The 18,359-nt window shown below is 38.9% G+C and overlaps 1 protein-coding gene across 1 annotated transcript in view; it reads left to right on the forward strand.

Moving 5' to 3' along the window:
* The first annotated feature begins 249 nt into the window (after positions 1 to 249).
* The window catches only part of HORMAD1 (HORMA domain containing 1), a 59,942-nt gene continuing 41,832 nt past the window's right edge, over positions 250 to 18,359 (forward strand). Inside the window, exons 1-5 of the mRNA XM_075193334.1 lie at positions 250 to 298; positions 5,695 to 5,839; positions 7,433 to 7,496; positions 12,603 to 12,639; positions 14,601 to 14,621. Coding sequence (XP_075049435.1) covers positions 266 to 298; positions 5,695 to 5,839; positions 7,433 to 7,496; positions 12,603 to 12,639; positions 14,601 to 14,621 — 300 coding nt within the window. The 5' untranslated portion in view covers positions 250 to 265. The remainder of the gene's footprint in view (positions 299 to 5,694; positions 5,840 to 7,432; positions 7,497 to 12,602; positions 12,640 to 14,600; positions 14,622 to 18,359) is intronic.

Genomic DNA, 18,359 nt, shown 5'->3' on the forward strand with positions numbered 1-18,359 from the left:
TAGCAGTTCCCATAGAAACCTATGGGGACTGCTATTGCTTACGATTACAGTGGGACCGCAGCAGATATCTCCGATATCTGTTGCGATTCCCTAGTTATAAATAGAGGGCATACTTAAATTTGCAGTGGTCCAGGATTAGGGGCTTGTTAAGTAAGCCCCTATATCATTTGTGCTAACCACAGTATGTGTCTATCTAATCTCTATATTTTATTTAGGGTTTTTTTCTGATATGGTTTGAATTTCAGGTTCAGAAGACAAATTGAGAATGGCAACAGCTCAGATGCACGGAAGCGCTGTGGTATGTTACTGAAACGTTCAAAACAGTACATAAATATTCATGATGGGATAGCTCATTTTAAAAGTAATTTTCTCATAACAAAATGTGTGGATCCCCATTGTATTTCATTTTAAGCAAACCCCTTCTTATTTCCACCCTGTACATACAAAGGAGCTTATGGAAGTTACCTCTGGCAAATGAGTATGTGTGGCCATTAGAGGAATTAAGCCCTGCCTAGTTTACCCTTTGGAGCCTCATGCATGTGTTAAATTATAGGAAAAACGGGATATCAAGTATACTTTAGTTTTATGTGTTTCAGCATAAAATGCCTATGGATGGGGCAAAAGGTGCCCTATTAAAGTTTATGCCCAATTTACAGCATCTCAGATGACATATAAAAAGTGGGTTGTTTTGCTTTGGAAATAGTCTCCTTAGTTACCTGTTAAACTGCAGGGCCCTATTCCCCTGACATAAAAACACATCAATGCCTTGATGTTTAATTAATTATGTTGTGATGGCAATATGAAGCAAATTCATGCACCTTGCCTGTATTCGCTAGATGCTCCCATTAGGAGGAGAAAACTACGAATGCCCTTACAATCACCGACATCCAAAATCTTTCCATAAATACAGGTGCAGTCGTACAACAAATATCTGCATGACATCATAAAAAGCCATTTGGGCCTTGGGACGGCATTTTTGCAACTGCTTTATAAACGTTGTGTTAGTTTCCATTCTGCTAATCCTATTTATACATAATAATTTGTTCTTATTTTGTTTATGCTGAGATCCCCAAACATTAATTGCAAATTTAGTTTTAAAGCCTTCTGCAAAAATTTGCACTGCCCAAATTTTGTACCTTCTTCATTGTAGTTATTTTAATAAACATTTGTTGTCACAGTGATGGATATTAACATGCATAGTGAGAAGCTGGAGAAATAACTAATTGTGAAGCCATTCAATGTGATTTAAAGGACATCTGGGGGTAAATGTATCAATGTCCGGATTCTTCAACTCCAGCGAGATCGGCGTCTTCAGCGCTTAAATTTAAAGCGGCGCTGCCTTGTAAAGGGAAAAGCGCCGCTGATGTGAAAAATCATTAAAACACAAAAAGCTACCAAAGTATATACGTTCATATATAATGCATTTTCTACACATTGAAACACAAGCACCCTTGTGATATACTCTCCTATTTGCAGTTTACAATGTCAGCTCAAGAGATTTCTCGTGTATTGGAATTGCCTTGTCTGCATTATTACATGTGTCCATTCCTCCTCCCATCGTTGTAAGGATACCTCAAGAGGAATTCTTTCCAATGTGAACTGGGCTGAGATGACGTTTACTGATGAATTATTATTAGGGATATTAATATATTTCAAAACAATTATTTTTTTTTATTTTTTTTTTCATTTGTTTTCTGAAGTTGTCAGGTCTGTGGGGATACAATCCCTGGAGTACAGGAAATACACTTTTCTCATTCATCAGATTAGTACTGTGCACTGGAGTGGGCACTTTATCCAACTGCAAACTTGTTTGTACTGTAGCTCCTCCCCTCTGTATGCCTTTATCCATCTTTCCACAGGTTTTTAATAAGTGCCCTTGAAGTAGGGTCATTATTGACTGACCTACCAATGTATATTTATTTCATTTACTTTACTTTATTATTTTAATTGTGAATATCAGCAATGCTGCAGGCAATGCCGCACACCAGAGGGGAGTGATCCGTCCTGGGATTGGTGCCTCAGATGCCACTTCCCTTGTTCTGTTCACTGGTTGCTCCCAGAGCAGAAGACTGGATACTGGTTATTCCAGTGACTCGAAAGACTGAGCTACATGATAAGCACCAAAATCGGTGCCACTCCCCTTAAACTATCTACTTTATTCTACAGTATATATATGTATGGTACTTGCACTTCGTCCACTTAAGATTGTACTGTACGCTATCTACACTTTTCTACGGTATTGTATATGTTAAGCAATAGAATGAACTTAAAGGAACTACTGTGCAGGGCCATTCCTGGCCTCACTGGGTACGTTGCACCCTCCCCCCCATTCCTAGTTAAGAACAACATCTAACTTCAGCACCAAGGACATTACCAAAATTATTAGACTCACTCAGGGCACATAAGGGTTATTGCTATCCCATACATGTCCATCCATTTTTTGTTTAAGGCGAGGTCTGCTTCCTGCTCCTAACCCATTGCATTAACAGAAGGAACGCTGGTATTACATGCTGGGGCCAAGCTCATTCCAGCCCAGCATGTATATGTGTCTGTATAAATGTACATTTCTAGGTATATTTATGTATTTTCCCACTTGGTGATCCTTTTCTTCACCAGTTGTTGAAGAGTTCCTTTTACAGGTGGAGAAGATTCGTACCATTCAGTAACAGGTAAAATCTCTGTTTCCACTGAGATGGGTCCCCATTCTCCATTGCAGGTTGCTAATGGGGATAGGGATGTCTTGTTTCATAGCAATCTTGTTGCTCGTTTGCGCTCTTGGACCTCTAGACTGGTTTTCTAGTCGAGTGAGCAAGGACTAGCCCTCATTGACAACACAGCGTCATGGCATGTCTGAACCGCCTAAGGGTTCCAGGATCCCTTGGTGAAGTAGGAGTCCGCCAGGATTGACGCAGAGCTTAAGGCTATGTCCAGCAATCTCAGAGGTATTGTACAAGCAGTGAACGATTGGGAATGGTCCCTCCTTTTTTTACGCAAAAAGGTTTTTTCTGGTACTTAAAGAAGGCCTGGAGGTTGTTCCCAATACCATCTAGATTTAACCAATGTTTGTATTGTCACCAAGACTTAGATAGTCTGGTTGACAGCTGGACGGTTGAGTCCAAGATTCTTAGAGCTATCACAAAGGGTATCCTGTCTATAATCGGGGCTGGAAAACTGCCTTCCTCTAAAGATTTCCATGGTAGGGGAATAAGAGAGAGTTATCAGCAGAAGGTTTCCATTTCATCCGTTACCTCGGCAGGTCCCTTATCCTTCTTACGTCATAGCCTAGATTGGAAGCCTGTATTTGTCTCTCTTAAGACTTGGTTCAGCCCTATGTCTCCTTTGCAGAGAAGCTTGGCTTCTTTTCAAAGAGCTCCATTTCTCATGGAGTTCGTCACACCCAACCACCCTATGTTGCACGGGTAGACTGTGGAAGCAAAGTTGGTTCTTCCGTGCCACAGAAGCCACCATCCTAATCTCTAGCCTTGTAGGTATCCTTTCCTCACTATTGCTTCAGGATATATGGTTTGCAGCTCTGACCTGCTTGTCTCTGTTATTGTCTTTCCACCTACATGTTAGTACTCGGTCTGCAGTATCGGCTACCATCATTACCAAGTGCTCTGTTCCTGTCTGCAGTATCTGCTATCAGCATTACCAAGTGATCTGTTCCTGTCTGCAGTTTCTGCTACCAGCATTACCAGGTGCTCTGTTCCTGTCTGCAGTTTCTGCTATCAGCATTACCAGGTGCTCTGTTCCTGTTTGCAGTATCTGCTATCAGCATTACCAGGTGCTCTGTTCCTGTCTGCAGTTTCTGTTATCAGCATTACCAGGTGCTCTGTTTCTGTTTGCAGTATCTGCTACCAGCATTAACAAGTGCTTTTTTCCTGTCTGCAGTATCTGCTATCAGCATTACCAAGTACTCTGTTCCTATCTGCAGTATCTGCTACCAGCATTACTAAGTACTCTGTTCCTGTCTGCAGTATCTGCTAACAGCATTACCAAGTGCTCTGCTCCTAACTGCTCTATCTCCTGTCAGCAGTGTCAAGTGCTTACGGTCCTGTCCATGGCATCCTCCTTACACTTCAATGTGGGTTCAATACCCTGTCGATTGCTACACCGGGTGCCAGTTCTGAGTCTCCTGTGGTTTGTTCCAGCTCTGAGTTCCCAGTAACGTGTTCCAGGTCTGTGCACCTGGTTGCAGGTCTAAGTCCTGAGTGTCCCGTGACTCGTTCCAGTCCTGAGTTTGCTGCTGCAGATTCCAGTCTTGAGATCTCTGGTTCAGACTCCAGTTCTGAGTGTTGTTCCTCAAGGCCCAAGCTTCAACTACTCGTTTTTCTTTGATTATTTGCTGGACAGCAGTACTGGTAATTTACACAGCAGCAGTGAAATCGCTCCAATAAGAGGTGCTTATATGGCTATCCAAGCTTCGCTTTGGAAGATATATGTTCCTTCATAAGCTACTTATACCATTGTACCTAGCATCCAGACGTGACAAATTCCCACTCACTAGATGTGGTAAGACCTTGACGCAGAACAGATCACCTCTTTGTATCAGGCGCACAAAAGTGAATAGTCGGCAACGAAGCAGTGGCAAGATGGCTCAAAACTATATCCGACAGTCTTATATCTCATAGGGAACTTGGTGCCGGGGTTACAATACAGCCCACTGTACTTAATGGGTCAGCTCCTCCTGGATATAGGGGCATGCAGTTTTAGTTAACCAGTTGTGTTGGACAACAAACTGGTTCTCCGTCCATACCTAACCAGATTCTACAGGTTCAGAGTCCCAAGGACCCCAGTTTTAGACAATGTGTCTTACATGCAGCTGTGCCTGAGTGTACTCTCCACTAGGGAACGTCCCCATAATTGAGCAGTGTCTCCCAAATGTGATGAATGAGAAAATAGAATTTTTGTACTTGTTGTATCATCCATTTCTCTGAATCCATTTGGGGGACACTGTGATCCCTCCCTTTTCATTACTCAGTTAATATTGAGTGTTGTAGTTGTTTCTTTGGTTATTTCGGTCCTATCCTAAGGACTTTGTTAGCAAAACAAAACAAAAAACCTGAGAAAAGATATATGGATATAAAGAGGAAGAGCTACAGCACAAACAAGTTTACAGTTCAATAAAGTGCCTACTCCAGAGCACAGTGCCCTCTACCCCATGCGTGAGTAGAGTCACCAAAATGGATTCAGAGAAATGGATTTTATAGCAAAAAAAAAAAAAAATCCTCTTTTTTAATGGAATCATTAGGTTAAGGGTAGATGGACATGGAAAAGAGACACACAAATGTAAAAAATCTGGGGGTAAATGTATCAAGCTGAGAGTTTTCCGGCGGGTTTGAAAAGTGGAGATGTTGCCTATAGCAACCAATCAGATTATAGTTATCATTCTGTAGAATGTACTAAATAAATGATAGCTAGAATCTGATTGGTTTTCAAACACGCTGGAAAACTCTCAGCTTGATACATTTACCCCCTGGAGTCAGATATAAATACAAATGTGTTGGAAAGTGAATCCATTGAAGAGATAACCAGGTATCTTTGACTAGTTTATTATCCAGTAGTAATAAAATGCAACTAAATACCAGAAACCTGTGTGCTTGAATCTGTTACACACTACAGTATGTCTTGTCTTCAACAATGTTTTGCATGTACTGAGCACAGCAATAATGTTATTTCTCTCTTACACATCAGAGTACAGTGGTGATACCGAACAGCGTAGCTACAGAGCAGCAGTCCTTGGTTCTTGTGAAGCGACTGCTAGCTGTCTCTGTGTCCTGTATCACTTACCTTAGGGGCTTGTTTCCTGAGTATGCATATGGGACAAGATATCTGGAAGGTAACGTCTTACTATTTTTCAACAGTGCATGTTCAGACCTCCCATTCACAGCATTATACAACGCCGGTTATCATCTTTGGGGTGGGTGGGGTGGAAGGTAGTCTGTGCATTTTGGTAATAGGTGGTAGCACAGCTATAAGATGCATATTTTTTGAAATATGCATATTTACATATGCTAATTTAATAAAGTGGAACTATCAACCTGAATTGTGTCTTGTGGTAAAGATAAATAAAAAGTTTACAAAGACCTCATCTTAATTCAGTATTTATAAAAATACAAATGTAGATTTATTGAGAGATAACGGGTCCAATTCAGATGGGGCATATACCTGTATAATTTGTAGCTGCAATTAATAAGAGCTGCGTGGCCAATTCAGTGGCAGTATGTAGATGCACACCTGTATATGGCGAAACAAGGTTACAGTTTTTATATAATTGGACAGTGCACCTAATACAGACCAGTAATTCAGAACACATTGCAGTGCTTTTCTGCCAGTGCTAGGTTCCTTTGATAAAGCACCACCACCCAAAGCACTCAGTATATGAGAAGGAATGAAAGGACACCCGGGAGACGGGGGGAGTGGCCTTATATAACTTACGGTGGTGTTTTCTTTTCTACTCTTGACTTAGCTGGAAGGGAAGATCAACCCTTTCGTACAGGCCTGACCAACCTGTGGCTCTCCAGGTGTTGTGAAACTACCAGCCCCAGCATGCTTTGCCAGTAGATAGCAGCTGATAGCTGGCAGGTCATGCTGGGACTTGTAGTTTCACAAAACTTGGAGACTCACAGGTTGGCCAGGCCTGCTTTACTGTCTGTTGCCATGGAGGAAATCAAGGAAATATTATTAGTGGTAATACTTTGTTAGTTTTCCCTGTGTGAGATAATGTATGTATGTTTTTGGAGTGTGAGAGGAAACCGCAATACCCGGAGGAAACCCATGCAAACACAGGGAGAACATACACACTCCACACAGATAAGGCCATGGTCGGGAATTGAACTTATGACCCCAGCACTGTGAGGTAGAGGTGCTAACCACTGAGCCACCAAACTGCCTATACCTCAATGCACACATCTTAAGATACATACAACTCTGCAGCAGCAGATTTGCGTCAGGTGTACTTATATCCAACCAGGTCATAAGCATAAGAAAACGTTGTTGACATTTGTTTTGATGGGGAAAAATACATTTCTCTCCGTGCAAGTCTGCATCTGTTCACAAATACGCCCTTACTGTACAGCTTATGTTAGACTGCCCTTCTGTCCCCAGTCCTGCCTCGCTGGTCTCAAGCAGGTACAAGTGTCAGATGCAAGCAAATCTACATACACACAGTTATTTGTGGGCATGTACAGTACAAATTTGTGTTTTTTACACTATTCACAAGGGCATTCTTCCAAATCCGCATCAGGTCCATTGACTGCTTAGAGATACATTGTGATAATTTACTGTCAGAAATATCATTCTAAAAATACTTGTCTAAATATGTTATCTTAAGGGTAATTTTTCTTTAAAGAGCAGCGTGCATTCCTATTAAAACAAATATCACCGTGGTATTTTGTCAGCTCTAAGGATCTGTTTTTGCTTGTGTCACTAGATATATGTGTGAAAATTCTCAGGGAAGATAAGAGCTGCCCTGGCTCCACCCAGCTGGTGAAATGGTGAGATATGTCTACAAGGTTTTGTTCTGGGTTTCTTTCGACGGTAATACGTTTCAACCTTAAGAAATATTGGGCTGCTCTCATCTGTTGATTGTTTTAACAACTGTATGGCCTGACAAAAGGGTGGTTGTGGGTTAATTTAGGTAAACGATTATAAAAAAAGAGTAAATATAGTTAAATTTATCAACTGGGAGCAGAGGTTGGGACATATTATAAAGAGCCAAATAAAAGCTCCAACATATGTTGGCTAATGTGTCAGGGTTGTATATGAGGGAGCGGTGTTGAGATGTTATGGACTATTATATTTTGCCATGTTTTGTGTATTAGCTAATAGGAAGTCATCTTACTCCTAAACAGCTCCAACAGCATTTTTATGATGTTAGCAGCCTTATCTCAAAGTATTGTGTTAAGCTGGCCTTTTAGAATTCTTATTTTTGAATGTGGAGGCAAAATTCCACTTATGTTGTGAGAGAATTGGTGGATCAAGCTGCTGTAACAAACGGCAATGCAGTGGACCATCTACAACTTATTAAGTATTTTATTTGTGAACAAAGTAATCCAAAAGATATGTCACCTAACATGCACCAAGGGGCAAAATGGACAAGTTTGAAATATACAAACAAGTGCTACAGACTAATACATTTTTAAAACATAACATAATTTGCTTATTGGTTTGTGGTGTAAAGTAACCATCAATCTGTTCCTGACTGACTGATGAATGTACATTCGGTACAATAGTAGCCGATACTGATAGGGATTTTCTTTCATTTTTATTCAACTTGAGCTAGCAGCAAGGTTATTCCACATCTCTAGAATATCAACAAATTTGCTGACAGGCGCCAATCAAAAACATTCAATTCTATCAAATGTAGCTAAAACAATAAAATAATATCTGCTCAAGATATCAGATGAATGTACAGCAAATGGATACACAGTCACGACAAGAACAAAATAAAATGGTATAGTAAGTTCATATACCAATTCTTCAAAATCATGCGTTTCAACGGGATGTAGATAAATCCTCTGTGAACTGTACAATTACTTCATGCCATGTCCGTGGATACATATATAAAGCAAGAAGAGAAATACCAAGACATAGTGCAACCTGCCACTCAAATAGGATGATGTAAAGAGAGTCCCTTAGAAATCTGTGTGTTTATTAATAAGATATGAACCACCACGTGACCGGGGGAATGATTTTAACCCCTCAAGGGTTTAAACTCACCAAATGATGTATAAAACCAGAGCCTGTCATATAAATTACACTTATCCCATAAATAGATGTTCCAGAATGGGATCCCACTCGATCACGATTAGGATAAAAAAAAGAAGGAAAATATCCATAGTGTAACAACATATACACTTTATTCAAGATAATATAAAACTTCAACCCATAAAAAATGCATATAGTAAAGACCGCCAGAGCAAGCCAAAAAAACAGGGGATAGATGGACTCTTACCGTCCCTAAGTTTGAAAGCGAGCGTGACAAATGATGTTGTATAGCGAGCTGTGTCCTGACAAACAATCCCACAATACGCGCTCAATGAACAAGACCAGGTCCGTACAAGAAGGAATCCCCGCTGGATGCGTCTGACGTCACAAATCTCCAGACATCCCGTCAGCCGTCTCCCATCAACCAACGCATTTCGGCTCTTCCGGAGCCTTTGTCAAGGTGTAACACATCTCTAACCAGTCCTCCCCATCATGTGACTGTGAAATTCAATGTACTTCAAGGGGATCTTTAGCAGGGCATTGTGGATTACAAGATTATCATACATGGTCCAGATTAAGACATAATGCTACAAAAATAGTCAGGGTTCTGCCTCTCTGACATCGAGGCTTGAATTCTGGAGGTGGCAGTGAGAAAACATTTGATTTCAGTAAGAGCATATTACTATAAAAGGTTATTTAGCAGCACACATATAATACCAGCCTTGAGAAAGACCAGTGGTACAAGGGTTGAAACGCGTCGGTCGTTGTGAGTGGCAGAATCATAATACCGGAGAACCAGCACAAGTTACCAGCAGTGTGAGATATAGACGGCGTGGATTTGCATGCTGTTTTATCATGGGACTGGTAGGCGGCCTTGCCACTCCTATATATGTGCTGCAATTATGGATTGTGAATTTATTTTATTGCCGTTTTTAATTTAATTTTTAATTAAAGGATAAAGCACTATGCTGTTCCCCTTGTCTCCTCTATCCCTTCGTTCTCCACATAAATGGAGTATATATACATCCAGGAGTAATGGAGGAGAGGGTTTCAGAAGGAATTCTGTGAGGAATATTGGTGCTAAGTTTATCTTGAAGCCTGTCAAATATTCATTGTCTAAGTGTACTCACGTGAGGGGTTCTGAATTACAGGTGAAGGAGATCCCCTCATATTATATATATATATATATATATATATATATATATATATATATATATATATATATATATATATATATATATATATATATATATATATATCCACAAGTTAACCCGTGCATGATACTCATGCATTCTAGTCAAATCAAGCTACTTAAGGTGTTAAAAAGGTTCTTGTCGTGCATTTGGGCCATAGCCCAGGCCTCAACCACCAACCACTCCCCACTGTCACCCCCGGCAACCACCAACCACTCCCCACTGTCACCCCCGGCAACCACCAACCACTCCCCACTGTCACTTCTCCTTCAAGAAATATATATATATATTTTTTAAATCTTTATAAACACTTTTAACAATTAACAAATTAAATTAACAAATTAAAAACATCTTAGTATACCAAATTTCAGCCCTTTCTGAATTTTTTTTTTCCACACACACACTAAGAATTTAGTAGGTCAGTGTATAACTCCGCCCAGCAGGTGGCGCTGCAGCTTGGTTTTATTTTTTCCACACACACAGACAGACTAACACACGCCACTAGGCATTTATATTATAGATATGTACATTCTTTATCCTGTTGTGTTACACTTTTTGCTTTCATTGGTTTGAGGAGCTGGCTAGTATACACCGTTTCCCACACTAGCAGTGAGGAGGTGTTGACATAGGGTGTATGTACATCATTTTTTGATCACACTACACTATGATTGTTTCCTTTTTATTTTTTGAGGACATTTACATTCATTCCTGAACATCGCTTTAAGTGATCATTAAGTGACATCCTATACATCAGTGGACTTTTGAAGATTGGAAATTGTGTCCTATACTAAGAGACTGGTATACACTACCATACAGATATCAACGTTTATTGGGAGTATTTATGCTAATAGCCTTTTTGAAGAAGTGTCCAGTAGTTTTGTTCATCTCTATGTACAAGAGATTAGCACCGCATTGCTATATCTGTTTTATCTTCTAGAATGAATCTTCAGTCCTTTTACCCCCGCACTGTCATGGGAATCCCCCTTATACTGTAATTGGAGCTTGCAGCAGTGTAATTCTCATTCACGTCGGGGTGCTTGTGTAGTACACAAGCACTGTTACGTCAGCTGTTAAGTGGGGTTGTTATTTTATTCAAGCATGTTCCGGATGGATTTACAAAAAGGGGATCATTTTGACCAGAAGAAAAGAAGACATTTTCCCTGGACTATTTGGAATTACAAATTATTTGGGACTATTGTGGAATATAATTTATTTGGTCATGGTTGAAAAGGCTATTTGCATAGCACACTTCTATGAACAAAAGAAGACATCAGATTGGAGAGTATTTGGGGCGTTTTTATTATTAATAAATACATGTGGTGTGACGAGGGTGTTTGTAATTGTTGGGGTTTCATTATTTTTAATGAAGCAATGTGGTATTAATGAGGATGTTGTGGTTTATTTAACATTTTTTTTTGTGATATTACAGGTCGCAGCAATCCAGGGATGTCAGGGCTTGTTGGTACTTGTGGTTCTCCAAGTGCCAGGATGCCCTGGCTGCCATGGGTATGCTGGTGCTTGTACAAGCATCAGCATGCCCAGACTGTTAATGACAATCCCGGCTGGCTTGTTACTTGTACTTTCCACAAGCAAAATTGGTGTTTTCTTTATTTATGTTTATAGATCCTTGCGCCATTATTACCCTACATCCACCACCCCAGGGGTGTAGACAGAGCCCTCGTGCGTTCAGTACTGAGCTGGGTATTCCAAGGGGGAGGGCGGCACGATTATTGCAGGGGGATCCCCTGCCGTGTGTGTCCCTGCTATAGTGCCATCCACCCCAACTGGTTTGCCTAGTGCTGGTTGCGTGGAAATTGGGGGCACCCCATGCATTTTTCCCCCCGATTTTCCCGCAACCAACAGTATGCTGCCAACGCTAGGAGTAACAGTCTTTAGACGGGGACAGCACACATTTTTATTTATTTTATTTTTTAATTTAAAAAAATAAATAAAAATCATTTGATTTTTACATTCTACACCCGCCGGCTGGTGTGGCTGTATAGCCCATCAGGATAACAGTGATATGTTTGCTAATTTCGCCTCTAGAAAGCAGCCTGTTGTATCTGACGATTTTGAATTCAAACTCGGGCGAGTTTGGAAAATCGCAGCTTCATACATTGACTTGTATAGCTACATTGGGATAAAGTCGGGACCGCAATTTGTAGCGTTTTTCATAATGGCAATTTTGAAAGAAACACATCTCTGGCGATTTTACATCAAATTGACGTTTAATACATCAGCGAGTTTAAACTCCCCCAAGAAAATCGCTGGGAATTCGAAAACGAAGCTTAATATATTTACCCCCAGGTTTGTTCTGAAACAGTCATGTTATGTATTGTTACTGTAACAATGCCAGGCATACGCTAAGAGCAAACATGGTGCCCACAGTGCCAGGTATTTACAAATAATAAGTGTGATTACAATTGAAATTATTAAGGGATATTATAAATTCAGTATACGCTCTTCCTGTCCAATTGTAAATGTATTTGGTGCCTGAAATGCCATCTTTGTGGGGAATATTCATATACAGTGACAAGTGAGAAAACAAGTGTCCTTAAGTTTGTTACCTAGGTTAAGAAAAGTAGGTTGTATCTTGAATATGTGATATGTAATGTTGATACAGTTGTTACTTAGTTGGTCATGTAAATCAGAAGGAAAATATAACTATTTACATAACAATAAATCACATCTCTGTTGCAGGATGTTAGGGAGTTATGATGCATTACAGAAAAAATATGTAAGTAAGCATATTGAAATGTGTGCTTTCATTAAGATAGAATAGGACTCATGTACGATTATTGCACTAAGATGCAATATTTGCAATCAACTGTTAGCCTTTATCTGTCTAGTGCATCATCATCATTTATTTATATAGCGCCACTAATTCCGCAGCTCTGTACAGAGAACTCACTGACATCAGTCCCTGCCCCATTGGAGCTTACAGTCTAAATTCCCTAACATGCACAGAGACCGAAACACAGACTAGGGTCAATTTGATAGCAGCCAATTAACCTACTAGTATGTTTTTGGAGTGTGGGAGGAAACCGGAGCACCTGGAGGAAACCCACACAATCACGGGGAGAACATACAAACTGCACACAGATAAGGCCATGGTCGGGAATTGAACTCAGGACCCCAGTGCTGTGAGGCAGAAGTGCTAACCACTAAGCCACCATGCTGTCCATAGTGCAAGTTTGACATTAAAAATAGAGGATTGATTGGGTGCTCTGCTTTAGCACAAATATTGTACCTAAATGGTATTAGTAGATGAGCTTTCATTTGTACTCCACAGATTGTCTATCAACACAATAGAATTTAGGGCACACACTGAGAATGCATTCACACTTATATTTGCATGGGCGACTTTTTTGGCAGTAATTTCCCATTTGTTTTGTCAGATAACTTTTTCTCACTGGGACATTTTTATTTTAATCTAGTTTGGGTCAACAACAAAGGTCTTGAGGGATCCAGCTCTTATTTTCATCCATTAAATTGTCATTGCATTTAACATGCTAGCAACTTCTTACTGACACATCCTATAAAAGGCTTGATCGCTAATAAACTCTTAATTGTTGTTACTTATATAAAAAATATAAACTTTGCTACCACATATAAATGTCTTTTTATCAATATCTGGATCAAATTGACTAGGTGCTACACTAACACTAAATCTGCTGCTATCTAATGACCTCATTGTCTTCAAGCCATACACGCTGCAATATTGTGTCTGTTGCCCGATCTGTGATATTGTAAATATTCATAAAGCAACTGCTTGTTTTTAATTTCTTTTTGTTTAAAATGTTTGTGTTAATTTCTTCTAACTTTTTTTGTTGGCGGTGTGTGTTGTTTTTTGTTTATAAACTTGTGTGGTGAGACTGAGATGTCAGTAACTGTCAGGAGTTTTCTGAATACCCCACTCCACTGGATGCTGAGGAGATATGTAATAGGTATTCTACTTATACTTGCCTCTCTTTCCTTTGATTAGGCTTCCAGATACGCTGCAGTCTCCAGGGCACAAAGGAGAAATCTGCCCAAACCAAATTTAGTATTGGGTAGACTTTAGTATTTTAAGCTTTTATGCATTATTAATATAATAAATCAATATAAGTAATTGTATTTCCAGTGATACAACGTTCCAGTGGTCCCCTGATGCCGCTTAGTTTTATATTTTGGGTGGAGTTCTTCTTTAAACCCAAGGAGTGAGGCACAGCCCCAGAACAATTGAAAGAAAGCTAGGAACTAATCTATGCTTACCAATCCAGGCTAGACTATACTAGGCTAGTCCAGTACAAAACATAGCAGACAGAGATAGTAATTAGTAAAGAGGCAGAGGTCTCTGGCAGGCAGAATTCAGATCAGGAAAGCGAACAAGGGGGTTGATACACAAACAGATACTAGGGACCCAGGTATTGAGAGGAAATCTATAATGGGCGATACAGAAGTCCAAGAAGGACTTGTGGACAATGTTGAAATTAACACAGAGTGAATGCTTGTTGGAAAGTGTGTGTGTCCGATCCAATCATTAATATTATGTGTTTCGACTAGCAGTATTACAGCACCTTTATCAGAGCTGTAGAACACATGTTGAATGTGTAATTAGCCCGTAGGCCTGTTCTTAGAAGCTGGTAAGTACAACATATTTTATTCTTCAGGTGTCAGTTATATATTAACACAACCTTTTCCTTGTGTCTTACACAGCTCAGAATGGTGGTGCTAGCAGTAAGTTCCTTCATTGCCTTCTACTTTTTTTTCAAGTTTTCAGTTTATTAGTATATATTTGTATTTTCTTTTTCATAAATGTCATTGTAGACTAGAAAATGTAACCTGTTTGTTGAATTTTATTAGTATGGTACCAAAAAGAAAAAAAGAGAATAATTTTGAAGGAAAGAGTTTGCGAGAAGCATCTGTTAGAGAGATGACATGATAGAGGAACGCAAGCTTCATTTTGTTATAATTGTAGTTGAGGAAAACTTAAAGGAAGCATTTCCCAAATCCTATCAGTGCATGTTTTCCAGGTCACAAGTGAAGTAATAAATATCGCCTGCGGCAAATCACCATAATGGCTTCATTTTGAAAAAACAACTATTTCATTTTTCCAGACTAATTCTACATCCAGATTAGAGGGACAGCTATGGGGACCACTTGTGCCCCCACATATGTGAAAATTACCTGGGATTGTGGGAAAATGAATGGGTCTTTAGTGACGTTAATGGAAAATTTACGAAATATATCCTGCTATCGAGTAGGTTCATAGTTGAAATTTTATTTTTATGGGATGAATTTATTTCCCTTCTAAAACGCCTTTAATCTCAGATTAACCTATGAATTCAGCAATAAACAAGTCAACCTTTTGGATCTGACAATAAAATTTTTAGCTGATAACAAGATCATTGCAGATTTATATTGTAAAGAAACCACCACAAACAGTTTACTGCGCAGTACCAGCTTTCACTTAACATCAACAATAAAGGTGTTACTAAGGGGGAATTTCCAAGAAATTATTCAAGTGGTGCAGTCTTTGCAATGAGAGCTGCATAACTATATGAATGTCTGAAAGAGAGGTTATAGTAATTGCAATATGAAGAAAGCTTATAAAACAGCAAAATTTAGGGACAGAACTACTTTTTTGTATATATCAAACAGAGAAGGGTGATAAACAAATTAGGCTTATAGGTACTTACTGTAGACAATGGGATGAAATTCCTACAACGCAATCTACAGATCTTACAAACTGAGATGGATTTAAAGGAAGTATTTGGCAAAAACATCTAATGAGTTGCCAGAGGTCAAGGAATTTTGAGACATTGCAAATGCAAACTGAAATCTTTGATAGATATGAGCGAAAAAAGGAAATAACTGATATCACGTGCGACACCAATGGCAGTATATATTGTCTCATATGCCCCTCCCACAAGGTATATAAAGGAATGACAACCAGACCTCTCAAAAAAAGAATTCTAGAACATGTAGGCAACATTAGAAATGCCAAAATAGACCGGGAGAAGCTTAAACGCTTCTCCTTTTCCAGTGATATTCTGTTATATGTTTTTGTGGAGATCGTACATTATTACTTAATATCAGAGTCCACTTCACACATCACATGAATAATTCAATTTGTTATTTATGGCATTGATTGTATTATTTCCTAATTATATACACAATAAACTTTGGCAAGATCACATATTAACATTTAGCGTTAAGGTTCACTTTGGGAAGATCATCTACTATCACAGTTCACCACAAGAAGCACATTAGCAATTCACTTTATTACATTTTAATTATTTTTTATTGTTAACACAGCTACATACTAAATAGGTTTACATAAATTACAGCCCAACAAGAAAAACATTTTTTTAGAGTTGCTTTAGATGTTTAAAAACAATTTAGTGTATTTTGTGGTTGCTGATTTCAAAAATAAAATATTATTTCAAAAATAAAAGATTTTTTCTCTCGTTTTGCCTGTAGTTCTTTAGATTATGGATACCATCAATTATTAGGGAACTAAATAATGCGTGCATATGGGAATCTACCAGAACATTCTAGAAGATGACCTGTGAATATTCTAAGTGTGCACTCCGCGATCATTCTAGAATGTTCCCCCTCCGTATATAGGTGATCACCCCCCCCAACCAGCAGCCAGTTGGCAGTTAAGCGGTTCGTGTTGTCTTTTGTTTTCTTGTTTCTTGTCCATGTATACATGTAGTTAGTGTAAATAAGTCAAGTTGTATACGGAATGGCCTTCAAGAGTTAACATGACTAGGTGCAGCAAACATCATTAACGAGCCATTGGTTAACCGGGAAAAAAAAATTCTCCCACCGCTCCATATCAAACTGGGTCTAATGAAATAGTTTGTTAAGGTCTTGGACAAAGATGGTGATTGTGTCAAATGCATTTGTAGATCGTTCCCTGGACTTTTGGAAAAAGCTAAAAGCTGGAGTCTGATGGTCCTCAGATTCTTAAACTTATCAAGGATTCTAATGTCACAAAATGTGTGAATGGTGTTGAATCTGCTGCCTGGTGTCTCAGTTGTCAAGAACTTCTAAGGTAACCACAAAGCAGATAATTATGAAGAACTGGTGCAAAACATGTTCACAGACTTAAAAGTGTGGGTGCTAATATGAGCCATAGTCACTTGCACAGATTTCCGGATAATCTTTGTGATTTAAGTGAACAAGGGGAGAGGTTTCATCTAGATATAAAGGAGGAAAGGTATCAAGGCTCATAGGATAGACACATGATAGCAGACTGTTGCTGGAGCCTCTAACGTGATTGTCTAGATAACCCACATAAAAGAAAATCATACAAGCAGTGTTTTACTGTGCATTATTTTTAATTATCCGAAATTATCCAGATATCCTATGTTTATCTGTTATGATACCAAATAAAATGTCGTCATGTATGTCATGTGTTTACTTTTGTATGATTTTAAATAATTTCAATGCGATTTGTAAGTAGCCTCTGCCAGACTATTAATTTGTCTGCATTTTTAATGGGGTACCAATTATCTCAAAAATTAGAGCCAGTCTAGCAAAACCGATGTCTTATTCAGAATCATCACTACATATTTACTCCAAAATCACTTTATTGTGATTGGCCAGTAAAATGAATGTTGACCAGTGTTATAGTCACAATTTACTTATAGATGTATTCACAATTAACACACTAAGTTTTAGGTTTTATTGTTTTGTTTCACCATGTTATTTTAAGTATAATTTATGTAATATTTATTAATAGATAAGCAAAAATAAACAAAAACTACAATAATAAAAAAAAATACAATACAAAATATAAAAAATAAGAATATAAATAACAAAAATAAAATAATATAAATGAGTAATAATTAAATATAAGTAGTAACTTAACTAGCTCTTACCTTCAGGTAGGGCCGTAACTAGGGCTGTGCGACAGGGGCGACCGCCCAGGGAGCAACGCTGAAAGTGGGCGCAATTTAGGAATATTTTAGGTTAATTTGGTAAAAATTGAGGGCTAGGGGGTGTCAAATGTCTTTCTCGCCCCAGGAGCTAGAATTCTAAATTACGGCTCAGTGGATCGGGGACAGACCCATACAAGTAAGGGACATTGTATGTAATATACATTATCAGTACAAATGTGGTCAGGGTGCTAGCGCTGACATGCCCTGAAGCAGGGGGAACGTATCTATCTATATATAGATTTCAGTAACTATTAGACAGAATACACTCCGGACCTATGCAGAACACAGCGATTGCCTCAAGCACTATTCTAATCACTATGGCTGTGCAAGGCATGTGAGAACACTGGAAATCTGTACCCCAATCATGGATCCAACAAGTATATTCTCTAAAACTTGATCCATTGTAATTTGGGGTATTTTGACATAAAAGTGGTATTATCTAGTGCGGATGGTTTCCTTATCAATTTTAATTTTTAAAACGTGTCAGTCGGTAGTGAATACACCTGTGCTCCAGCAAAGAGAT

Source organism: Mixophyes fleayi, chromosome 12 (assembly GCF_038048845.1).
Source record: "Mixophyes fleayi isolate aMixFle1 chromosome 12, aMixFle1.hap1, whole genome shotgun sequence".
Classification (NCBI taxonomy): Eukaryota; Metazoa; Chordata; class Amphibia; order Anura; family Limnodynastidae; genus Mixophyes; species Mixophyes fleayi.